Raw genomic sequence first — 26,373 nt, 5'->3', positions numbered from 1 at the left:
TTTAGCTATGTAAAGTAACATATTCACAGATTTCAGAGATTAGGGTGTGGACATTTTTGGAGGACAGTTATTCTGCCTACCACGGTGTGTGTGAGTTTTAATTTTTTTCTCTTTGCAGTAGTAATAATATATGCTTATGGTAGACCATTTAGAAAATGTAATTAAACAAAACAAAGAAAAAGCCCAGTCACCCAAAGGGATTTACTTAAGCATTTTGATAAACTGATCTCCCCCTTTATGTTTTATTTGATTCTTGAATGAAATCTCTTGATAAACTTGATAAATTTTCCCTCTTACTTCTACCCATCAATAATTCTCAGACTATTTCTTATTTAACAATTCAAATCAATTCATGCAGTTCATTTCCTTTCAGCCTTTGAAATGGGACCCTGCATACTAATGACTCCCATGCACTTGTTGAGAAAGAACTTTCCTGGAGTGCAGGCTGCCCACTGCAGTGATGTGATGTCCAGGAAGCCTGCCATCTCTGAGTCACCTCACAGAGGGACTCAGAAAAATGTGAGGAAAGCAAGTATCTGGAAAATGAGAAGTGGATGTACCATTTCTTTTATAGAAAGAGACAATTTTCTACTAAACATTTAGAAATATTGTGTATATACTACACTTGTTCTAAAATTTATTTTCATATCTTTTGTGATGATACATGTCTCCTATTTTTAGAGGTTTGTTGGACATGATGCTTTTAGATGATACTTCCTACAACACTCAACTACAGAACTGTATTCATTAGGGTTTGGAGGGGAAAAAAAACAAAGAGTCATTTGGGACATTATCCAATGGAGTTTTAGTTTAAAGGAGCAAGGTTTAAATCTTTTCACCATTTAGGTGTCCTGAGGATAGAATAATCTATAGACAGTAGAACTCATGGTTGGTACGGTCCAGAAGGGATTTTGTTTTATCAATACATCAGTACTTCTATATTGTGTTCACCTCCCTCCCTCCCAATCTCTCTCTCTCTCTCTCTTTCCCTCCCTCCCTTTTTTTAAAAAATGTTTATTTATTTATCTATTTATTTGGTTGCACCAGGTCTTAGTTGCAGCAGGTGGGCTCCTTAGTTGTAGCATATGAGCTCTTAGTTGCAGCATGCATGTGGGATCTAGTTTCCTGACCAGGGATTGAACCCCGGCCCCCTGCATTGGGAGCGCGGAGTCTTAACCACTGTGCCACCAGGGAAGTCCGCTTCCTTCCTTTTTAAACTCACGATAGCTATAAATAATTTGATATAGTACACTTGTTTAATATCTTATTTAAAAATAATTAGGGGAGTATGTTGCTTTTTCATTTTTCCAAGTTGAATTGAAGTTGGAAGCTTATTTTAGTTTGCAGGTTCTTACTCTTTTCTTCCAGTTTGATTGAGATATAATTGACATACAGCACTAAATTTAAGGCATACAGCATAATGATTTGACTTACATACATCATGAAATGGTGACCACAGTAAGTTTAGTGAACCTCCATCATCTCATATAGATACAAAATTAGAGAAATAGAAAAAAAATTTTTTTCCTTGTGATGAGAACTCAAGATTTACTCTCTTAACACCTTTGTTATATAACAGACAACAGTGTTAATTATATTGATCATGTTGTACATTACATTCCTAGTACTTACTTATCTTATACCTGGAAGTTTGTACCTTTTGACCACCTTCATCCAATTCCCCTCTTCTCTCCTCCCCCGCCTCTGGTAACCACAAATCCAATTTCTTTTCTGTGAGTTTGTTTGTTTATTTTGGAAGTATAATTGACCTACCACCCTATGTTAGTTCCTGTTACACAACATAGTGATTCGATATTTCTATACATTTCAAAATTCTTTTAAGAAAAGTTACCAGGTTGCTCAAAGTGCTGCAACAGCAGACCATCATATAAGGCTTGGTGCCCAAACCTGAGGAACTCTCAACTGAATAGCATCTCTTGAGCATTTGAACCTAGTGTAGGTCATTGCAAGCTTTCAGAGGGCTGGCCTAAGAAACTCATGCTCACTCTGCACTTAGCCCCTTTCCCATATGATACACATCAGGGAGAGCAAGGAATGAAGGGATGGGGGGGTGGTGAGGAATAGCAGTAGCTAAAGTAATGGCAGTTTCACCTGTTCCCCAACCCTCATTCCCACAGGGCATCATGAAAAGGGCCAGGTGACCCGTACACACATAGTGGGTTGCATTAAAGGACAGGAACTTAGAGCTTAGGGAACATAAATCTTTTATAAAGAACAATTATTAACAATAAGATATTGTTAATATATCTTATACAGTACTTTTTTTTTTTTTTTTTGCTGTTATTATACTGTATGTTTGCTCTGGAGGGAGACACTATCTCATCCAAAGCTGTTCGCTATACAGACAACCTTGAAAAGATAATCCAGAACACAGACTTTCAGTGTCTTGGCTTTTAAGATATACGAAAATATGAGAGACCAATGGAGAATTGTCTACCAACACTATTTTGTCTATATATATCAATATATATTTATTATCTGTCTTCCCCAAAGAGTATTAAGCTCCATGTGAGTAGAGTTTTTTGTCTGTTTTGTTCAATTCTCTATCTGCAGTGCCTAGAACAGTGCCTGGCATACAGCAGATGCTCAATAAGTATTTGTTGGATAGACTAATGAATGGATGAGTATGAATTATTTAGTCAATTTCCTAATGATGGGAATGAGGAGAAAAAAATAACCTTGGTATGTGTATTTCTATTAATATACTGACTGGTGTTTAGATATTACCTTTATGTTGTGAAAGTAAATTTCCATTTTAACACTGATCTTTATTAAAGCCACCTGATTTGATAATATACACATTTAAAGAAAAGCCATGGAAAAGGAGATTTTTTACCGAAACATGCTATAGGTTTTATTGCGGTTGGGGGCTTTTGAAACAAAGACGTGTGTAGGCACATATCAGTAATAACAGTGAATGCACAGCATATTGAGTTATGATATACCACATGGATTTAATTAAAATGTCAGCTGCATTTTTTTTACTGTGAGTCTAAGTGGTTAGATTCAATTTTGTTAATTGCAATATTTGGCTACAAATTTTCCATTTGTCCCTTGGGTTTATGTAATTCTCCCAATTGTATCAAAAATGAGAATATTCATCTCTTTGAATATTCATAGGTTGTATTAAGTTATGGTGCAATGTTGGGCTGTGTTACAGTTTAAGAAAGAGTGGGGTGGGAGATTAGTTCTGCCACTAATGAGCTTTATAACCTTGAACAAGTCCCTGAATGTCTGTACCACATTTTCCATTGTACTTTGAAGATCAGAATAGTTGCTTTATAATGTTCCAATTCTAGATCTTTTTCCATTTTGGATACTCACACAACTGTCTTTTATTGTGATTCTGTTTTCAGGTGATGTCCTTGTTGCCGTGAATGATGTAGATGTGACCTCTGAGAACATAGAGAGAGTTCTATCTTGCATTCCTGGACCTATGCAGGTGTGGACATTCTTTTTCTGTGTTTTATGATGAATTACATGAAATAAGTTTTTGTGCTATCTTTTTATGAAATTCTGAAAATAGTCATGTATAATGGGCGAGTTATACTTAACATGCTAGGATATTTCTAAAATTTTAGCTCTTAGAGATTGTTCCAAAAAGAGAGAAATATCTACAAGAACAATAATAACATACATAATGACCAACTTGCCATTATAAGTACCATACCTGCTGATGAAAATCCAATTCCTAGAAAAGCCATTTAAAATAGTCATGGAATTTTCTATGTTCTCACTTAGTAAAATCATAATTGCTATAAAGTTTTTTATTGTGGTTTTGTTTATTTTAAAAGCTATACTATTTTCTTGATTTTTTTTCTTTTATGTTATCTAGTTTAGCCTTACTCCTGAGCTTTTAGCTTAATGAATTATTTTTCATTCCTTGTAGGTAAAAATAAATCTCTTTCATAATAAGTTATTTTGATTCTCTAAGCATTGACATTTTGTATTACAGATGACATTTTTATGTCATTAGATGTATTTTTTCTTTTTTAGTTTTGTTTTTTTAATTTAATTTTATTTATTTTTTTACACAGCAGGTTCTTATTAGTCATCAGTTTTATACACATCAGTGTATACATGTCAATCCCAATCTCCCAATTCATCACACCACCACCACCACCCCCTGCCGCTTTCCCCCCTCAGTTTCCATACGTTTGTTCTCTACATCTGTGTCTCAACTTCTGCCCTGCAAACCGGTTCATCTGTACCATTTTTCTAGGTTTCACATACATGCGTTAGTATACGATATTTGTTTTTCTCTTTCTGACTTACTTCACTCTGTATGACAGTCTCTAGATCCATCCTCGATTAGATGTATTTTTAAAATGCTATACCTCCTGTTTAAGAATGTTCTGCTCTTGTTATCATCAGGAATTGGCTTTCTCTCTTTCGAGGGGTAGGGACGGTGATATGTTTTAGACAGGTTAGAGACTCCATCAGGCAGTGAGAGGATGAAGCAAGTTTCAGATTGATCAGGATGAAGAACAGAATGCCTGATAAATCAGAATCATACCTGCATCTGATTTGAGATTCTGAAATAATAGGACCCATTATGAAATTTCTTGTTTTCTAAGAAAAAAGACTCCTGTTATGTTTACTTCCTTCTCTTAACACACACACACACACACACACACACACACACACACACACACAGATGCTCTGTAAATTTAGCTATCTTCAGAAATGCAAAATGAAAGTGCTAGAATAACTGTGGTAGCCAGTGACTAGCAATGTCTAGGAGTGGATAGAGAGATGGGGATGGAGGTGGGGTGCTGTGTGAAATAATAGCAATCAGGGGAACATAGTGCTTTAGTAGGGTGTGCTGGTATCCCCTTTAGTTGCTAGATGAGGGGAGGAACAGGGATGGGCCAAGGTACTAGGGCACCTTAAGGGGTCCAGACAGCAGCTGCTTGCCAGTCAGTAATGAAGAATTACAGTATTTTAATGACTGAAACAGTGTCACCCAAGTAAACTGGCTGCGTATCAGCCCCAAGTGAGGGCTCCTCCTTTCTTGCCTATGTCAGTGGCAGGTGTCCTGTCAGTACTACCAAAGTTCAACCACATCTGTTCTGTCTTCAAAAAAAGAATTATGTTTCCAGTGGAGTCACATTATACTTATATTTAATTAACATTTGTAAATTCAGCTATGCACCCTTGGCAGAAAAAGAAGAAAAAGAAATAATGATTTAAATATTTTCGGACCAATTTCATCCACCATTTCCATGTCCTCATTAAGCGTGAAATAGCAGTGTATCTGCTGTCTGCCTGGTTTGCCTTACAACTGCATTAAATGTGGTTCTGTGCTTAAACATATACACACACACACACACACACACACACACACAAATATATGTATTTGTATATATATTTATGTTTATTTTATATATATTTTTTAACAACATGGCTCTTAAGTGCCAATTCTTACATCTTGTGCAGAAATGAGGAAACAGCCATTTGTTTTAAAGACGGAAGAAAAACTGTTGTGAGTTGGAATTAGCCTATTCAGAGAGTATGTTGTACTCCAGCACGGCCTTGCCTTCCTACTGCAATTTCAAGGGGATTTTGACTATATACAACCTGAGAATTGGGAAGGGAACTAGTGTTTGTATGTGCCATCAAGTGTGTCAGTGCTTTGCTAATAGCATTCCCTTTGATAATTTCATTTGTTCCCCATAACAAACTGTAAGAATCTGATCATTTGTATTCCTGTTTTATACATGAGAAAAAAAATCTGAGAGAGAGTTAATGATTTGTCCAAGGGTGCAGAATTAATAGCTCAGAGCTAGAACTGAAACTGACTCCAGAGCGTGATACTCCCATTTCATACACAACCTGGGTGGATCTTTGTGTCTGCATCCCCTTGTTCTTGTTGGGCCAGAACTAACTGCAGTGGACTTGTCTCAGAAAAAGCTGTTCTACCTGGTTTGTATCTATGGCATTTGAAACCCTTATGCAAGCAATAAGGGGAGAGGAATGCTGGTTTATAAAGAATACCTTAGCAGACTTAACATTTAAATTTGGAAATAGCCAACAGTAACATTTTAAACTTAGAGTATAAAAATAGCCTGAAAGCCTTCTTGTCATCCAACAGAAGATGCCCTGGAGGAGAGTATAATGTGGTAGAAAGGTCACTGAGGAGAAGGAGGGCAGATCTCTATTTTAAACCTCGCTCTGAGCAAGTTTCCAAACTCTTCTGGGTTTCAGTTTCCTCATTTATAATCAGAGGGGATTTGAGAGAATAAATCTCTGAGCCCCATTCCAACTCTACAGTTCTGTGTTTGAATTTTAAATAAGTTCTGTTATAAATAGTTTCAGAACACCAGGATGAAATCCAGAGGCAAAGCCTATATACTACATGAGGCACAAAAAGCCCAAATCATTTCTTTTGAAGCCAAGTTTTAAGATTCTGCAAAACAATTATCTTAGATTCTTCAAAAATGTTAATGTCATGAAAGAAAAAAAGGCTGGACAACTGTTTTAGACTAAGACAGACTGAACTAACATACAACCAAATGCAGTGACTAATCCTTTATTGATCCTGTAGTGCACTTAGGAACAGCTGTATTGGGATATTTGGGGAAATTTGAATACAGCCTTTACTAGAGAATAGTATTGTGTTTAATATTAAAATTCTTAAGTATCATAATTGTATTTGGTTTTGTATCCTTAGGAGACATGGACTAAAGTACTTAGCAATGAAGCATTAAAAGAGCTGCAAATAATTCTCAGGTAGTTCAGGCAAAAAATTTTTTTAAATAGAGAGAGAGGGTGAGGATGGAAGGAGAGGGGAGTCACACAAGCGAGAAGAGTGGGAGGAAGAAAATGTGGCAAAATGTTAAAAATTGCTGAAACTGCGTGAGAAATATATGCATAATCGTACACTTCTTGCAACTTTCCGTAGGTTTAACGTTTTTTGAATAAAAAGTTGTGGGTTTAAAAAAAAATGTTTTAAAAATTCAAAATGACAAGAACAAAGGTGCAAGTACTTTTCTAATTACTGACTTTTGTGACCTTGGCCTGTTGTCACAGCTCTGTTCACTCATTTATTCAACAAGCACATAATGACGCAGTTATGCCATCCCCTCCCCTGGCTTAATCAGGAAACTTGGGTCCAAACATTGCAGTTGACCGGGATTGATTGCATTAAGCCCTGGGCCATCACCGTGTTTCCTGGAACTTTGGAGGAAACCAACTCCTTTTCTGGGAGATCAGCCTGCAGAACATTCATCTTAGACTCTCATCTTTCAAGTACTTCTTAGGCCTAAGAGAGAGGAGAAAAGGCTTCTTAAAGGAGATGACACTTGAGTAGGATATTTTAACTTTTATTATTTCTTTGTTCCACAAAAAGTGGTGCTCATATATATTGTGGAAAGATTAGGAAATAGGCAAATTAAAAAAAAAAGTATTTGTAAGTGTTTTTTTTATTCTCAGAACCCAGAAGTAACCAGCTATGTCAGTGTTTTAAAGAAGACTGATGTGATCAGATTTGCATTTAGGAATGTATCCCTCTGGGTGGGACTGGAGGTTGGGAAACCAGGTGGTCAACTTTCCAGTAGTTCAGAAGAGAAGGGGTGAAGGCCTGAGCAAAGGCCTTTGCTGTGGATATGGAGGAAAAGGAGTAGATTAGATTTAAAGTATGTGGGAAATAAAGAGGACAGTACTTCCTGCAGGAGAGAGCGGAGTCCAAGATGCCTTCCAAGTTTTGTCTTGAGTAATCTTGTGAGATCACCCGGAAGAGGAGGATGGAAGAGAGAGAATTTGCTGAGCCACGTAGACTCAATTCCTTCAGAGTTTTCACTAAGGAATATTCAGAGCATCTGCCAGAAAGGAGAAAAGATCAGACACATGGAGAGCAACGAAGAAGTTGTGAGAGAGAGTGCAGACCATGGGGCAGAAGTGAGAGTGTGGTCTGGCTCTGGAGCTGCTTCAGATTCTGACAGCCTCCCCAGGTCCCATGTGTGAAGAGGATGGCATGGTAGCTAATGGGGAAAAAGGGTCGGTTGGTTGGTTTGGCAGAGGCTGAAGAGACATTGCTTGTCATGTGGGGTGGGTTGGAGGCGGGAGTAGAGAGAGGATATAATTAAAGCAACAAGATTTTGGAAGTGGTGAGTTATAGAGAGCATATCCTTGGACCTGAGGTAAGACATATCAGCTCCTGAACTGAGGGGCCGGGGCGGGGGCGGGGGACCGAGGAAAGAAAGGATGGGAAAATTGCACAAATAAGAAAACCTTTTGAGGGAGACAGGAGATGATGAAACTTGTCACCAGTTAATGTCCATGGAGGAACAACAGAAAACACTTTTTATAAGAAGCCTCATATAAACCCAACAGAAAAACCCTCTTTATAAGAACCTTCATATGAACTCTTATAAAAACCTTTTTTTATAAGAAGCTATAAACTATCTTATATCAGATGCTTCTTAATAAAAGTTTTTTCCTGTAAAACGCATAGTATCCTTAATATTTACATATATCAACCCCTTTTTAAAAATGGCACTTAACTCTTAATTTGGTTGTCTGTCTTACCCATTTATCATTTTATCAAGACAACCAGATTTCCTGACATTTATAGCTACTTAACATGTAAGCATTTCAGAATGTCTTGTTAAAGTGTAGTTATCTTTGCATTATGGAGCCAACTTTACTTAAATCAGAAGAATGGTGGGTAAGATAGTTCCTTAGAGAATGTTAATGGATGGTTCTGTAGTTTGTGTATTTGTTTGAGTTTTTGTCATGCTGAGGGGAAAAGGTTCTTGCCCCACAGAAAAGAAGTTCTGATGTTTGCCAAGTGTAGCATTAAAGTTAGTTTTCAAGTGTGTCGTTCTTCACCAAGCATAGCAAACCACTCTTAAATTTTAGGTTGCCGTTGCTGCCTAAAGTAAAATTGGTAAATTTTTATTTTAAGTCTACCAACTCATTTCCTTTTGTCATTCTTGGTGAGTCATACCCTATCTTTTGACCTCTCCACCCACAAGAATCTCAACCGGAGAAGATGCCCTCCCTTCTGTCTCTTCGGACACATATTTCTTTCTCTGAGGACCACTGGGGCGCACAGCTCTCACAGATGTTCCAGCCGACGCAGCCCGCCTCTGTGACACCTGCTCCCCTAGGATGTCGCTCATCTCCTGCTTCCTACAGTCAGATTTCTCACCCTCCACTCCATTCATATACCTAGTTCCTCCCCAAAGCCCAGTGCTGGGGACAATCTTCAAAGCTCCCCTCTATATTGGTACAAAGTCTGCACTCGGGATTTCCCCCAATTTGAAAGATTTCTCACATTCCCAAGGAATGTCTCCCGTCAAAGACTCCCATATATTTTCTTTTGGACACTCCTAAATCCTCCTTCTCAAATGAAAGAACCCCCTGAGCTCCAAGCCATTTTTACTTCATTGGATCCTTCTTCAAGGATTTAATATATTTATGCTTATGCTTATATTTTTACTTATGTATACATATATTGAGCATTACCCACTAGAACAGATGCCATCCTCAGAACATAGTCTTTCAGGCCATATAATGCTTCCATGTTGCTTGTTTGGGTCAAAACCTCACACCAGATATTCTTTTTCACATATTTCTAAGATTATGTTGGAAACAGTGTCTCTTCATCTCTCCTCACCTTATCCTTATATTAATTTTCCTCAGATAACTCTTGATTGTTCTCATATAGGATCTCTAACTTTTTATGTTTTTGTTTAGCTTACTTAATATTTTCCCCCAAAATATACTAGTGTTCTATTAGCCTTTTTAGATACAGTGTTCTAATAATACCAAGGGCCCATTTTTCAACATCAAGTTTACAGAAAACATTAAAAATTAGTAAAGGTTGATCTTTTCCATTTGGAATATTAAATGTTTTGTAAAGAAACATGATCGTTTGGCCTCAGAAAAATTTCATGAGGAACTTCTCCCTTCCTACTCTCTAGTCATGACCTGGTTCATCTTAACTCTGAATATATATATATTGATGAATTTAGACCTCATGTCTCTTTTCTACTTGTTAATAAAATAAAATCTGAAACTTACTTTTTAAAATTATTTATTTATCTGGCCACGCCAGGTCTTAGTTGCAGCACACAGGATCTTTAGTTGCGGCATGTGGAATCTTTACTTGATATGCCGAATCTTTAGTTGATATGCGGGATCTTCTAGTTTCAGCATGCAGGCTCTTAGTTGCTGCATGTGGGATCTAGTTCCCTGACCAGGGATTGAACCTGGGCCTCCTGCATTGGGAGCATGAATTCCTAACCGCTGGACCACCAGGGAAGTCCAAGAAACTTATTTTAGAAAATATGTTTATTTAACTAAATTCACTTTAGGTAGACAAAGATAACTTAGTGCCTCTGAAGTGCCAGACAGCTACATATAAGCAAAATTGAATACAACCATAAATAGTCACTCTTTGCCAATCAAAAAAAGTAATCTAGATATTTCTTCATTTGAAAGATTTTATTCATCAGGATAGATTTATTTTACAGTATAATACTAACAATAGTTAGATGGGCTGATGGGATTATGAATGAATTTTTTAAAATAATATGCTTAACATTTTTGATAAAAATGTATAAATATGTAAGGCTCATTTTTTAAAGGAGTGATAGTAGTAATATATTCATATTTATCATATAGTTAAAGTTGGCCTTGAAAATAGTACCTCTTTTAATAAATTATTAAAAATAGGTATTGTTTATTATTGTCTTGATAATAATTTTTAAATGTTTCCTCTCAAAATGCAACTTACTGCATACAAACAATTTTATCTTCTTTTAAATATTGACATTTCCTTTTTCCCCCAGTTTTTTGAGGTATGATTGACAAATAAAAATCATATATGTTTAGGTTGTACAGTGTGATGATTTAATATCCTATATTGACCAGACTTCTTTATTCTTGATCAAGCATGAATTTATTTTTTGACTTTTAAAATTTAATCTAATTAAAGGAGTTGTTGCACTTTAATGTCTAAATTTAAAATTTTATAGGTTGTTACAGTTAGAATGTCCTGTCTTAACTTATCTGTATTCTGATAAGACTTTAAACATTAGGAACATTTTGTGCCTATATAGCTTGTGATGATGTCCTTGCTACACAAAATTAACTATATTTAGTGAAAAGTTCTTTTAGTCAAGATACACACTGGTGCTTCTTTGAAGTAAGCAAGTTATCTTTGGCCAGCTGGCATCTAGACACATATCTCCTTTTTCAAGGAAAGTTAATTGAGAAGTGGAAGCTACCTTTCAACAACTGGAAAATGGCCACATTCTGGACTCTTACCAATCTTGTTTGACATCAGGCCATGAAATTAAAACTATCTTGACAAAACTGATAGATAGTCTTCTTAGGGTCATGGTTCAAGATCTGGCATGTTGATGGTTTTTACTGTCCTTAGCCTTTATTTTAAAGGACCACAAAGAGTGTCTAAGAGAAGAATATTTGAATATCACCTCACTTGAAAGGAGAGCTAATTCTGGTTATAAGAGGTTGCTTTTAATCCTGAATCTCTTCCTTTTACCTTCCCCAGATGAGTCAGTGCTATTACCATTCTTAATGTAATGTTACTCTCTATTACGCTATCAGATCATACTAATTTTTGTTTTTCCATGGCATTTCTTGTATTTGTTGTCAGTACTTGGAATAAAATGATTAAGTTTAAACTAATGAACTTATATACAGAGAATTATATATTCTTAATAAATATTTGTAATAATACATGCCAGATACTGTCCTAGGACCTGGAGATACAAATATAAATAGAATACACAGTCCCTGCCATCAAGGAGCCCATACTCTAGAATGATTTTTATGCATAATGTGCGTACCTGAGTGAATGTGCATGTACAGATCCTTTGTGAAAACCACAGCTGATTTTCCCTTGTTGAAAAATCAACACGTTTTAATTTTTTAAAGGTGAAACTGACATTCGAAAATGCATATGCTGTGAAAAAGCAAACAACTCAACCAAGACAGAAAAAGGCACAGTCAAACACAAGTGATTTAATCAAACTTCCATGGGGGGACGAGGACAAAGATACCCAGCAGAATATTCTAAACACTCCTCACATCGTTATGTATCTCACACTACAGCTCGACTCGGAAACATCAAAGGAAGAGGTGAGTGTCTTCTCAAAAGTGCAAAGGAAAAAAGTAAGGACCTTTTTATAGTCTTCCAAATGATTGTCAGTCATTCTGTGTCTTATGTTTTTAGTATGTCTCTTACACACAGCAGTCTTCAAATTGACAAGCTCAATGGGTCCATTTATAGAGATTACTGAAATATTTGAATTTGTTTCTTCTACCTTCTTTAAAAATTTCTATTTGAATTGCTTTTTCCATGATATTTTTTAAACTAAACTTGGTTGCTTGTATCATTATTATTCTTGCTGTATATTCTTATTTCTATTTTCTTGTGATTACTCTAAAAATTTTATATTTCTTTTAACAGATTCTAAAGTTAAATAATATCTTAACCCCTTTTCAAAATAATTCAAGACCCTTAGTACACCTTAACTCCAATTTCCCCCTCTTCACCTACATGCTATTGTCATCAATCTTTCAGTGCTATCATTTTTTTAAATTCCACAAGTTGGGCATAATTATACTATTAGTACTACTACTTATTATTATCATATTTTATACATTATAAAATATATAAACTATATATGATAAAATGCATATTTTGTACATCGTATTTTGTACAGATGAGTCATCTTTAAATTTACATATATGCTTGCCATTTCCTTTATTCACTATTCTTAAATCTCAGGCTGACCTTATTTGATCATTTTTCTTCTTCCTAAAACGTATACTTTAGGCATCTCTTTTTAATGAAAATCTGTTGGTGATAATTTCTTTTTGTTGTTATTTATTTGATGATGTCTTTTTCACCCCTTCTTGAAGGGTAGCTTTATAATTAAACATTGTGAGAATAGGCCAGTCGCTATAACAAACAATCCTAATGTCTCAGTGGCTTAACATAGTAAAAATTTATTTCTCATTTCAATGTACATGTTCCTGGTCAAATGGCTCAATGATTTGAGCCCTTCATCCAGTGGTTCCATTATTCCCAAGCACTTCAGAGTCCTCTCTTGGATCTTTTCCATCTAGTTGGCCAATAAGAGAAGAGAGAAAGCATGCAATATCACATGGGACATTTCAGAGGCCTAGCTTAAAAGTAGGAACATCACTTCTGCTCATGTTCCAATGCCTAGAACTAGTTATATAGTCTCTCCCAGTGCAAGAAGGTGAGAAATATAGTCTTCCTGTGTGGCCAGGAAGAAAATGAAGTCAACACACAGCATTACTTATGCCAACTAGGTAGAAAGTTATTTTCTCTAATCTGTTTGAAGATAGTATTTCTTTGTCTTCTGACTTATGATTGCTGTTAATAAGTCTACAGTTGGTCATTTCTTTTAAGGAATCTGTCTTTTATTTTCTTTGCTCAGTTTCTTGCTTCTGGTATGTTCAAACTATTTTTTAACCTCTCCATAGTGTTTTTTTTGTTTGTTTGCTTAAACATTCCTATTTTTATTTTTAGAAGTTCCTGAAAAGTTTTTAACTAATCTACATGCAAATCTGCCATGATATTCCTAGTAGTCTTTTGTTGTTTCCTTGTCTTAGTGATTCTATATATTATTTCTCTAAGCATCTCATACGTAGCTCTTCTTCATTCTATATCTTCCCATTCCAATATCTCTAAGTCCTAATGGGGACTCTGACTTGTTGTGGCTTACCTTGTTATTTCCTTGGGTATCATTGACTAAACTTACTGCTTGATTTTATCTTTGGGAGTCCTGTGGTTCTAAATGGGAAATGCCTTCCTTCAAAGAGAATTTGCTTCTTCTGCTTCTATCACTGACATGGAGCACTTAAGCCTCACTAAAGGGTCTAGGTTTAATGCAGTGGTCCTAGGCCCAGCTCACCTACCTAGCCACTGGCCCAATGCTCAGTGTCCTGACTGAAGACACTGTAGGTATCAGCCCTCAAGACAACCTGCCTCTGTCCTTCTGCCCACTACTCACCACTCCCAGCTGAGGCCCCAGCTTGCTTTGCTGTGCTGGGGAAGGGGGTTGGAAAGGTATGGAGAAGATGTCATTGGAAGGTATGGAGAAGATATCATTGGAAACCTCTCTACTTGTTATATATCCAGCAGTTTAACAAGTGTGTTTTGGCCATGAATCCAGTTGCTTTACAGCACAAGGGTCTCAGAGCATCTAGTTTACCATAATGCTTTGAGCAGAAGCGAGATCTAAAAAGTTTCTACCTAGTTTACATTTCTTTCCTTTTGAAATCCTTGCAGCCTATACTCCCAATGCCAAACCCGTTTTATCCAAAGGGTGTATTTCCTTGTGTTGTTTCTTCATATGTCAAAATTTAGCCAATAATTGAACTGGAAAGGAAGGGATTTACTTCTACATATTTTTATAATTTTCTGTGTTCTGAAAAATACATGGAGACCTAGAGTTGATAATTCTAATTTCTTGCACGTTTTACTAGTCCTTTGTATCTTTAGAACAATAAGAAATTTAACCATGTATTAAATAGAACACACAACATATTTCTGGGATGGTAGCATCCTGAATCTTTCAAGGTCATCTTGGAGTAGGATAGTGCTGAGGCCTTTTGTCATCCTTGCCTTTCTTTCCATGGGAAAATGTGTAGATATTTCTTTAATGAACAGGTTTCTGTCTGTGACAGCCCTGTATCAACACTGTAATTAGGAGAGGCTTTTTATTCTTACTGAACAGAGTGGAAACTGCTGCAAATGCATGCTACTAACGAGTGCTTTAAAATACAGCTAATTACATTGGTTAGGAACTGTAGAGCTTGCCAGGTCTTGAATTGTGAGGCTTTCTGGTCTGGTCACAGCAGAGGTTGGAATAGAGACTTTCTCAAATGACCTTTGTATTCTGGTATTACTTATTTTACAATTAAATGTCATAGGGTCATTTTGTTTTCATGTGAGTTACATATTTAATAACAGCTTGTTTTCTTCAAGTTACAAGATTTGGACATTTTAAAAAAAATGAATCAAAGACTATATAGTTATTTGTTTAAAGTGGTGTTTGGTATTTGGCTAAATACAGTAAGTTTATTTACCAGTTAAGGTTTAAATTTATCAAGTAGACGTAACAGAAGATCTTCACTGGTGTTTGAGTTAATTTCTAGAGTTAAAATGTTTTATAATATTTTTACATTATTACAGAAATTTTGAGTTGTTAGGCAGACTGTATTTGGCCACATAATTCCATAGCAATTTTCATATACTGAATGTGCTTAATAAGTAAAAAAAACAGATATGTCCAGTTTGTTATTATTTATATTTTATCCTAATGTAAAAGTTGCGAAGGCATGGACTCCAAGTCACATAATTATTTCATATAAAGAGAGACCAAAGCAAAGTGTAGAATGCTCTTTAGAGAGAGAACCAAAGAAAAGATACAGTATTTTAAGAGTTTGGGCTTTCAATAATGGCTATGTTAATATTTATGAATATTGTTATTAAGTAGCATAACTGGAAATTACTCTGAATTCTCTATGGTTTCTATCTAGAAATTTTAATTTTGCCTGCTTTTAATTTGTCTTGTGAGAAAAATAGCATGTTGCTTTAAGTAATAGCAAAAAAGTGAGGCAGAGAATGATTCAGTCCGTCATGTAAAAGTACTAGCAATGCACATCTTGATTTTGCAATTTATAAAAATGAAATTTTTTAAAAACTGTGTGTTTCCTGGGAATATGCTCTTCTTGAAAATAGAAAACTATTAAGCATTTTGTGAAAAATCTTATGGATTTAGTATTTTCCGTAATTTAAAATGTCTCTCTTTTAAAGTTTGAATACAGATTAATTTGTGGTGGGCAAACGATTTCAAATTTAAACAGAAGATTTTATAATATCATAATACTTCTTTCTTCCTATCTGCATGACTTTAATTTAATTTTGTATTCTCACTCTGTAAGTTTAATTGCAGTCTTGTCTTGTGTTTAAATAAAGATTTAACGGTGTCACCAAAGATGAAGCTTATCTTAAAGACTCCTAAAATTTACATTTGGTGTCTGTGTGCATATGCAACCACAGGAGATAAGAATATCTATATAACGAAATATAAATATTTTAATTTATTGTAAAGGGAGATTAATGTTTGAAACATTGTTTGCAATTAGTTGTAATTATTCCAACTAATCACTATCCTACTCAGCATATGTATCATGACTAATTTTGACAGTCTCTAACTTATTTTCAAATGTGGTATTTTAAATACTAGGTAATGTGTTAAAATTCCAGGCATATTAAAAAAAAAAAATTCCAGGCATACTCCTCTCCTTATGTTTGAATAAACCTCCCACTGAAGCTGAAAGGAATCTTTTTATTTTTTCCTTAATTTGAAGTCTGAACTTGCCATGAAAAATATAACGGTTGGAAAATTTGGGGGGAATTGACATTTCTATTTCTTTTTATTTAACAGCAGGAAATCCTATATCATTATCCAGTATCTGATGCATCTCAGAAACTTAAAAGTGTGAGAGGGATATTTCTCACACTCTGTGACATGTTGGAAAATGTAACTGGGACACAAGTTACTAGGTAATAATTGATTTTTATTTAGCTTTAATTCTCTTTCTCCCAAGTTCTTTACCTTAATTCTGACAAACAAAATACTAATACAGGTATCTATTATACAAATATATTTGTATCTATAATGTAAATATTTATATGGCAGGTATGATGTCTGCAGATATTTTGTTTCTCACCTAGGTTATTTCTACTAATCATCTATTTAAAATGTAAGTTCTGAGAACAGCTGTAGATCTGGATGTTTTGGACTTTAACAAACTTGGATTAATGACTCTACTTTAGACTTTCTTCATGAAGGCAGTCTCTCTTAAGCACAGCATTATGATGAGTTTGGGCTTTTTTATGACTTTATCTTGATTATTAACTTGCTTGACAATAGCTTTGTGGTTGGTAAGGATGACTGAATACTGAATTTTTCATATAGTTCAAAATATTTTGTTCTGTTCTTAGAGCAATGATAGAAAACACACAATACACATACACTTTAGGAAGAGTATTCAGAAGGCAGTATCTGTGCAAGTTCACTCAGTGATGGATAAGCAAACTGGTGTTAAATAACCTTTTGAAAGTCGATTATAGAGCCACACATCCCAATCCATGTTGATTTATCAAGTCTTGACTTTGAAATATTATAGTTAACTTATGGAAAAAGGGGGCTCAAAGTTTTTTGAGTTTTGTTTTTGCTTTATTTCATAAAACAGATCTATAGATTATAAACCATTTTTCTTCCTTAATATTTCAACAATTTTAGACTTTACCAAAAAAGTTTATCTCAAACTTTAAAAGCTCCTTAATATTGATAGAATATCAAATTGGATTTTCTAGGCTTTAAATTTTCTTTTCCCATCTTCTGATTAAAATGACACCTCTAGGATTTTTTTTTTTTTTTTGAATTATATAGTTGGCTTACAATGTCGTGTCATTTTCAGGTATACAGCACAGTGATTCAGTTATACACACACACATATATATATTCTTTTTCAGATTCTTTTCCCTCTATAATAGGTAATTACAAAATATTGAGTGTAGTTCCTTGTGCTCTATAGTAGGTCCTTGTCTAGGATTTTAATAGATGGGATCTGCAAGATAACGGGAAGAATTTCCTTGTTTTTCTAAATGAAAGTGATGTTTAACTCTGGGATTTTTAGTATAATGTATATAGAAAAGATTAGTTCATTTCAGAATACTTGTAACCGAGGCTCCATTTAGTCTATAAATTCATATTTATAAAAGCATGTGATAGGCCTTTTACATTTTTTTAAATTGCTTTATTGAGATATAGTTCATATATCTTACAATTCACCCACTTAAAGTGTACAATTCAATGGTTTTTGTATATTCAAAGATATGTGAAACCATCACCAGAGTCAGTTTTAGAACATTTTTTTTATCTCAAAGAGGAACCCTGTACCTTTTAGCTATCAATGCACCTACCCCACCCCAAGCCCTAAGCAACCCCTAATCTACTTTCTGTCTCTATAGATTTCGCTATTCTGGACATTTCCTAAGAATGGAATTGAAATATGTCGTTATTTGTGACGAGCTTCTTTCACTTAGCGTAATGTTTCTAAGGTGCAGGACTCATTTTTAATCTTATTCGTAAGAAAATGTGTTTAAGTTTCCCCATGTGGATTTTATTTTATTTTTCTCCAAAGTATAGATATTTTACTTCATATTTAGACCTTGTTAGCTAAAATATGCGTTAGACATGTGGAAACCAGTAAATATAGAGAGAAAAACTTTTTTGTGAAAGAATATGAAAATAATTATTATTTCAGGGATTCCATAGCAACATATCTTTTGTTGCATACACTGTTTTGAAACTATAGTGAAATGAATTATGACTATAAAGGAGTCTAATATTTGTCTAAAAGTATATGCATTTTTAAAACTTTATTAAGGCAGAAGTAATATCCCTTTAAAAAATCTATTTAGCAATTCATATTTAAAATCCCACACACTTATCTACTGTAGTATAGAAGTACACTATATCCTAGGACTCAACAGATAAAGACTGATGGGTGTATTTTAATTTCAAAGAAAACACTCAATATATATATATATTTTTTTAATTTTTAAAAATTATGTTTAATTTTAAAGTAGTTTTAAAAAGAAGTATCTGATCAGTTAAGAAAACATGGAAAATATAAAAACAAATGGAAAAAATTAAAATTACCCCGAAGGCTACCACTCATAGATAACCACCACAGATTCCACGAGGCAAAGGACTTGGCTGATCTTGTTCATTTCTGTAACTCCAGGGCCCAGGCATGTAGTAAGTGCTCAGTAAATATTGCCAAATTAAATGATAACCTTTCACTTAATTTTTTCCATCTATTTTATACAAATGGAATCATATTCTACCTACTGTATTGTAACTTTTTTTGTGTGGCAGTATATCATTTAACATTTTCCCAAATCAATAAATGTTATTTTACATTATATTTTTATTTTATCTTCTTCCCACCACCTACTCACACTATAAGAAGGAATCATGTTCTCTGTATTTCCACAGTTTATTGTTGTATCTCTCTTTTAGAAAACATTTAATTTGTTTTCCAACTTCATTGAAGTACAGTAAATTGCACATATGTAAAATGTATAATTTGATCATTTTTGACATGGTATAGACCCTGAAACTATCACCATCATGAATATAACCATCACTCCAAACATTTCCTTGAGAATATGTTTAAATCTGACTTATATTTTGGTTACTTGTTTACGTATCTGTGTGCCATACTGAATGATCAACTTTTGAGCTGGGACCACATCTTTGTTTCTTTGTTATCTCTTTTAGTAAATCATGTTCATAAATAGACAATCAGAAAAGATTTGTTAAATTAAAACACTGGGATGGAAGCTTTCTTTTGAAAAACAAAATTGCATATAGTCATTTAATGTTAGGAAAAGAATTTCAACATATTTTTGCTGTAATGGGTCTACTTTTGTTTGACCTAGAGTTTTTTGTGGGTTTTTATATTTCAGAATATGTTTTTGTTGTACAATTCCTTGTGTTTTCTGTGTGGCAGGTATATGCCAAGAAATTCGCTGATTAAGCATGCATTTCTTAAATCATACCATATGTAATCTTTTATGAATGACTGTTTATAATTTTATGACATTTAAAGATGTTCTAATTTCATTTTGACTCTATTTCTTATTAGCTCATCCCTTCTTTTAAATGGGAAACAAATTCATGTAGCTTATTGGAAAGAATCTGACAAGCTGTTGTTAATTGGCCTGCCTGCTGAGGAGTAAGTTGAGATTTTTGTTTACCTTAAAATCATTTCTAAAATACTGCTAACAAAGTCTGTTTCATTAAAATGATGACATTTTTGTCAAAGGTAAATTCAAGAAGTTTTACGATTTAAAGGTTTGCTGCACTAGTATAATGACTACCTGTGTTCATTTGGTATGAATAGTACAGAAAGGTACCGGGAAGGCCCAGCTAGACCAATTAGTAAGGGTGGAGGCTGTCAATACACTTTCCTCTGAGATATGGCCAGTACAGAGGTGGCTGAGAGATGAGCTTGTCCTCTGCTCAAACTTTTGACAGTATCGTGGTTTGGATTTTGCATGTTTACAGTTTTTTACTGTTGGTGATTTTAGAGAATTAAGGGTCAGCAGAAAGGTGTTTTGCCTCGACATTGAGCACCTTTGACCAAATAATGAATATTTATCTTTAAAGTGACTTCTCTAATGGTATGTCTTATATTATCATGGTCTCCTTCTTAACTTTTTTGCAAGTATTTTGAAAAATGTCTTATTTTAATAGTTGGAGGTAAGAGCAGGGCTGACCATTTATACATTTGGTAGAAGTGAGTTACTAAATCCAGCCCACACTCAAGGGGAAGAGTATCAAACAATTGTGGACTTGTTTTAACACCACAAAGAGGAATTCCAAAGGAGGCTGCAGTGAAAAATATCAAAATTATTATGTTTTAAAGTGGTCTTTAATTTTGGACAGAAAGAGATATGATCTATCATAAATGTGGGATTCAGAACTTTTAACATGAGGGGACAGTGGTGCCATTATATATGTTAAATTATGGCTCTCTTTTACGAGCTAATGTGCACTTTTCTGTCTAAAAACCCTGCTCGGAGACTGCCCTATGCCAATGGGTTGGATCGTGAAAAACTGAGTTGTTTTGAAAGAACAAGAATCGGAGAACATCCAGAATAAGATACCCTAGGGTGTGGTGGCAGGGTGAAACATCTGCCTTTGGACTTCCATAGTAGCCCAAAACGCAAAAGACAAGACACAGATAATACAATGGTGAGATAAGGTAGCGTGGGCAGTTAGACAGCAGAGAGGAAGGCCCAGCTAAGGAACTGAGCAGAGGCTGCTTCCCCACTTTCTGATGCCACCAGCCAGATTAGTTAGGCAGACAGAGGCAGTTTCCAGGAGAGGTTTTACCCTGAAGCCAAAAAAGGACTGTCACTGCTGAGCTCTGGATCCAGGTTGTGCTGTTTAGGGAATGCTCTAGCCGATTTCTCAACCTTTGCTTCCCAGGGTGGGAGTGGGGAGGCAGGATCTTCCCTAAATACTTATGTCATCCCTATCCTAGAGAACTTGGCTTGTTAAGTTGGAATGAATTCGAAGGTCCTCCTCCTTCCCTATCCTGAGCTTCAGGTCAGAAGTAACCCTAGCCACCTCTTTACCCAGTTCTCTTACTGCTCATAGCCACCACCCCATACCAAACTCTTTTCCTTATTGCATCTTGTTTCACATGACTGTGAAAGGTAGTTATTATTATTCTCCTTTGTTTAGACTGGGAAACAGAGTATTGAGAGGTCATGCACAGGCACCTCCTCAGTGTCAATTTATATGTCTCTGTATCTCCAGCATCGTACAGATCGTTTGTAATTGAATTCTGGCAGCCCTGGGATTGTTTTTCCCTTGTCTGTCTTAATGCCACAGTCTGTCCTTTCTTTCTTCACCACTGTGCCTTTTACAAGCAGGATGAGAAAAGTGTTGCCCCATCCAGGATACGGTGGAGCAGATACTCCAGGAACATGTGTTTTCACGGGGGGAGGTCATCTTCCTGTGACAGCTGCAGTCAATAGCGGGGACCTAACCAGGAAGACAGTGTGAGGTAGTGGAGAGAGTAACCTTGGAGCTAAGGAAATGAATGCCCACCAGCAGGTTCTATTCCCTGGGTGTGCCTGTAGAAGTTGCTTAACTTCTTAAACCTCAGTTATACCCACTGGTATAATGGGAATAAAAGACCTGCTTTGTAAAATTCTTACAAGTCTTCAATGAGAAAATGTTAAGTTCATTTCTTTCCTTTCTCCTACTTTCTTTCCTTTCTCTTTCATTTAGGGGTGTCTTTTTGTCACAAGAATTAGAGGTTAAGTTGAGATCTGGCCTCCTTGACCCATGTTAGAACCCCAGATCTAGACATCAAACGCTTTAATTGCTAATGCAGGAAACAACCATTATACACAGCTATACTCAAAGTTAACACACATGCTTTTCATATTCTTTACATATAAAATGTAAAGATGATCTGCTTCTTTTATATTATGAATCAATTGATTATGTTATAAATGAACAGATGTATTTTTGCTTCTTTTTAGAGTTCCTCTTCCTCAGCTAAGGAATATGATTGAAGATGTTGCCCAAACCTTAAAATTTATGTATGGTTCTTTAGATAGGTAAGTACTTCCTGGAATTGAACCTCAAGTTTTAAGTATATGATTTGAAATCACTTTTTGGCACTTAATAGTGTTCCTTGGTTGTCAAGTTAGTTGTTTGGGTTTTTTCTTATTATTATTATTTTCTCATCCTTCATGACTGGCTTTTATTTTACAGCTCCAGGCAGTTTTTCATTGGATCCATTGCTTTTTCTTTTTTGGTGTCATATGTTACTTTTGTGAAATAGTGATGTAACCACAATTATATTCTGATTTGATGTATTTTTGTAGGGGCAAATGTAAGAGCATTTCTTCAGAACAGATACAGAAAAGAGTAAGAAGTTTTCTGTGTTTTCCTCTGATTATAGCATTGTCAAATTCACTATCCTAAAATGTGATACTTTTTCCTTAAAAAAATTTTTAGCAAAAAAAATGAATGTGCTATTAAAATAAGGACATGGTAGAGAAGGTAATTGTCTATTTAGTTTCATGTATATTCTTCCATATATTTTCTATATAATATGAATATACATACTCTCTTTTTTTACACATGTGGGCTCATATTATGCATATTTTTCTGCTTGCTTTGTTTTTATAAATTTTTTTAATATAACTTATTTTATTTTTATTTTTGGCTGCCTTGGGCCTACGTTGCTGCACGTGGGCTTTCTCTAGTTGCGGCGAGCGGGGGCTCCTCTTCATTGCGGTGCGCGAGCTTCTCACTGTGGTGGCTTCTGTTTGTTGCAGAGCATGGGCTCTAGGCGCACCGGCTTCAGTAGCTGTGGCTCGCGGGCTCAGTAGTTGTGGCTTGCGGGCTCTAGAGCGCAGGCTCAGTAGTTGTGGCTCATGGGCTTAGTTGCTCCACAGCATGTGGGATCTTCCCGGACCAGGGTTTGAACCTGTGTCCCCTGCATTGGCAGGCAGATTCTTAACCACTGCACCACCAGGGAAGCCCTGCTTCCTGCTTTTATAACCTTGCAGTATGTGATGTATCTTTCTTGATCTGAAAGAGGAAATTTGGGGTAACCGTTTAATATTTGAACATGTAAAATTATGGATGGAAAATCGATGTTTGTAAGTCCCAGTACTTCAGAGGGCTAAAATGATGCCTTTGCTTTCAAAGCTTTAAGCGTATATCAATATAAAGATTCAAAGACAGTTTATACATTTTTTCCAAACCATAGTAGTATCAGATCTCTGTTTATCTAGAGTGGATCTTTATTGTCACTGTTCTCAAAGCCGCCTAAAGGACTTTTTTATGATGATGCCATCTGGGAAAAGTGTCTAATTTGCAGTATTTTCCTCCAGGAAAATATAGACACCTCCCTCTCAAACCCAATTACTTATTAGCATTTTCCAAATGTGTGAACTACAAAAGACTGGGCAGCCATATACAGTGCTTTTACCTTTTACTAATAAGAAAAATTTTAACCAATGAAGAATATAAACTCTTAAGGTGGTTATAAACTACCTCCTTAAATTTATAATAGATGAGCAAACCTTACTATGTTTTGCGCTAATTGAAGCTTTCTATTTTCATAAAACGAGAGATAATCAAAGATTAAATTCCTGTAATGAATTCTGTATATGAAGATAAAGCAATTGGAGTTGTTCTGCAAATTCCAATGGAGTAGGTTGGGGGCAGAGGGCCTCTTAATTTCTCTGAATTTCATTTTGAAATTTGAAATAGCTCCAAGTTGACAGCAAATTTAAGTAGTTTCTTCTTGCCTAGGTGGGAATTTGAAAGGCAAACTAAGATAGTAAATGTGAAGATCCACTGAGTTCTTAACACCAGGAAGCAGTATGGATCCAAGATATTGTACAACATTTTTTTTAACCACAAGGTTTTTTTCAGATTATGAAAGATATTAAAGGCCACTGTGAAAAATTATGAAAAGACTAAAATGTCCAAAAACTTAAATTATCTTTTTCAAGTTGTGAGCTGGTTAGTTCCCTGTGAGCCACAGAAAACTGATTATACATTAATAAAGTTTAGTGTTGTGATCAAATTAAAGATATAAATCGTTGAGAGATAGAGGTAAAAGAGAGTTACACTTTTTGCAAAAAGGGAACTTCAGCCCATTCTGTTACAGATATACCACTTTTGTTAGCCCTTTGGTTTTCCCGTAGTACCATCTGCCCTATGTATTTGAGAATAGGCTTTAGGGTAAAAAATATTGACAGGGTGAATTTCTTAACACACTCCATCAGTAACATAGCAGTAATTCTTATTAAGGGAGGAGAAGTAAGGAAGAGAACCTATGTAGTTAGGAAAGATCCAGTCCCCTTAGGAGCGTACAAGCAATGACTACCATTTCTGTGTGTTGTTCTAACTTTACAGCTCTTGTTTTTTCAGTGCCTTTTGCCAGGCTGAGAATGTTCCTCGTTTGGATCATTTTTTCAGCTTGTTCTTTCAAAGAGCACTTCGGCCTGCTAAACTACATTCCAGTGCCAGTCCCAGTACACAACAATATGATGCTTCCAGTGCAGTACTTTTAGACAATCTCCCTGGAGTTCGGTGGCTCACACTTCCACAGGATATTAAGGTAATCTTAGGTGTCATAAATAAGAATCAGAGCCAGTTGCCTTATATATATATATATATATATATTTTTTTTTTTTTTTTTTGCGGTACGCGGGCCTCTCACTGCTGTGGCCTCTCCCATTGTGGAGCACAGGCTCCGGACATGCAGGCCCAGCGGCCATGGCTCACAGGCCCAGCCGCTCCGCGGCATGTGGGATCCTCCTGGACCAGGGCACAAACCCGTGTCCCCTGCATCGGCAGGCGGACTCTCAACCACTGCGCCACCAGGGAAGCCCGCCTTATATTCTTTATCTTCTCTCTCTTTTTTTTCTCTTAGGCTTTTTGTTATTTTCAGGGTTATGGGTAAGAGTTAAAGGGGCAATTGGTTGCTAAGTAGGAGGTTCAGTGCAGTGAAGTTTTTCTTTCTAAATAGAAATTACCTATCTCATCTTACTTTAACATTTAAGCTTTGTTCAAACTTGGAATACTTTTCAGAAATCGTAATTATATGGTGTGTCTTACTTTTGAATTTTGTGATTTAGATTTTATAATGCAGGGTCATCAAGTTAGGTAGATGAAATGACTGGCTAACAAATTAATAATAGCAAAATCTTTGTTTACGTGAACATTTGTAACTAGCTTTTGCCCTGTGCCAGAGATAGATCGCTAAAGGTAAGATTCATGGTGGTTAAGCATTATCAATGTGACTTCAGTCATTTCTGTACATCCAAAATAACTTTACTGTTGAATGACTGAAAAGCTCATTTCAGATGTTTTCATCAACAATAATGTATTTAGCCACAGCATTTGTAATAGTATTAATGAGGCACTATGCCATAGCAGTTCCCTGCCCATGAAGAAACCCAGGTTATGTTGTTGTAATATCCCAATTCAAGATTCTGCGCTTCATGGAATTCTACAATATATGATCAAACAAATGCCTTTTGAAGTTTAATAATAATTTAAACAGATATAGCAGTCCCTTTGCTCAGTTTCCTCATGTGTAAAATGGGAACAACAATACTACCTACTTCATAAAGAAGTTATGAGTTATCACACATAAAATGCTTAGAACCATGCCTGGCACTTTGTAGTTGTAATTATAGCTGTGAGAGTACTGTTATATAATGATTATTTGGAGGGAGTTGAGGGGTTAAAGCATATTTAAAGGAAACTTTACCTTCTTGTATTCTTTTTTGTCCTTGCCTTTGTCAACTGCCCCCTGTTGCATTTTGTATCTCAGGCCAATGATTATCATTTTCCTAAATCATACAAAAACTAAAAAGTACGAGATAAAACTAAAAGTATGAGATATATAATTCTACTCCCATCAGTGTTTTCATAAGAAAACAAAATAGACAGTGTTCAAAATAGACAGAATTTAACTAGTTAACCTTACGTTTAAGATAGAAAGACACTGTTTCCACAGTTTGTCTCATGCCCATTCTGGGGTCTTTTTCTTCTGAAAGACACAAGGCCGCTTTTCGCGAGTCAGAGTTGCCATCTCATGAGGCCTGTCGGTCTGGTCTTGCCCAAGTTCTTTCTCCTGTCTCAGAATCTCTTCACTAAAGCAATCTCTTCCCTCAAAATATATAGTCTCTTCTGTGAGATTAGA

At 35.5% G+C, this 26,373-nt stretch overlaps 1 protein-coding gene across 5 annotated transcripts in view; it reads left to right on the top strand.

Moving 5' to 3' along the window:
* Positions 1 to 26,373, top strand: part of INTU (inturned planar cell polarity protein) — an 81,575-nt gene that overhangs the window by 30,588 nt on the left and 24,614 nt on the right. For 4 of the 5 annotated variants that reach the window (XM_067735115.1, XM_067735112.1, XM_067735117.1 and 1 more), the window contains exons 3-8: positions 3,378 to 3,463; positions 11,932 to 12,135; positions 16,485 to 16,603; positions 19,762 to 19,851; positions 22,178 to 22,255; positions 24,591 to 24,780. In XM_067735115.1, coding sequence (XP_067591216.1) covers positions 3,378 to 3,463; positions 11,932 to 12,135; positions 16,485 to 16,603; positions 19,762 to 19,851; positions 22,178 to 22,255; positions 24,591 to 24,780 — 767 coding nt within the window. The remainder of the gene's footprint in view (positions 1 to 3,377; positions 3,464 to 11,931; positions 12,136 to 16,484; positions 16,604 to 19,761; positions 19,852 to 22,177; positions 22,256 to 24,590; positions 24,781 to 26,373) is intronic. The other variant, XM_067735114.1, reaches the window with a different exon arrangement.

Source organism: Pseudorca crassidens, chromosome 4 (genome assembly GCF_039906515.1).
Source record: "Pseudorca crassidens isolate mPseCra1 chromosome 4, mPseCra1.hap1, whole genome shotgun sequence".
NCBI lineage: Eukaryota > Metazoa > Chordata > Mammalia > Artiodactyla > Delphinidae > Pseudorca > Pseudorca crassidens.
Note: the sequence above shows the minus strand (reverse complement) of the source record. Positions and strands in the feature narration are given on the sequence as shown.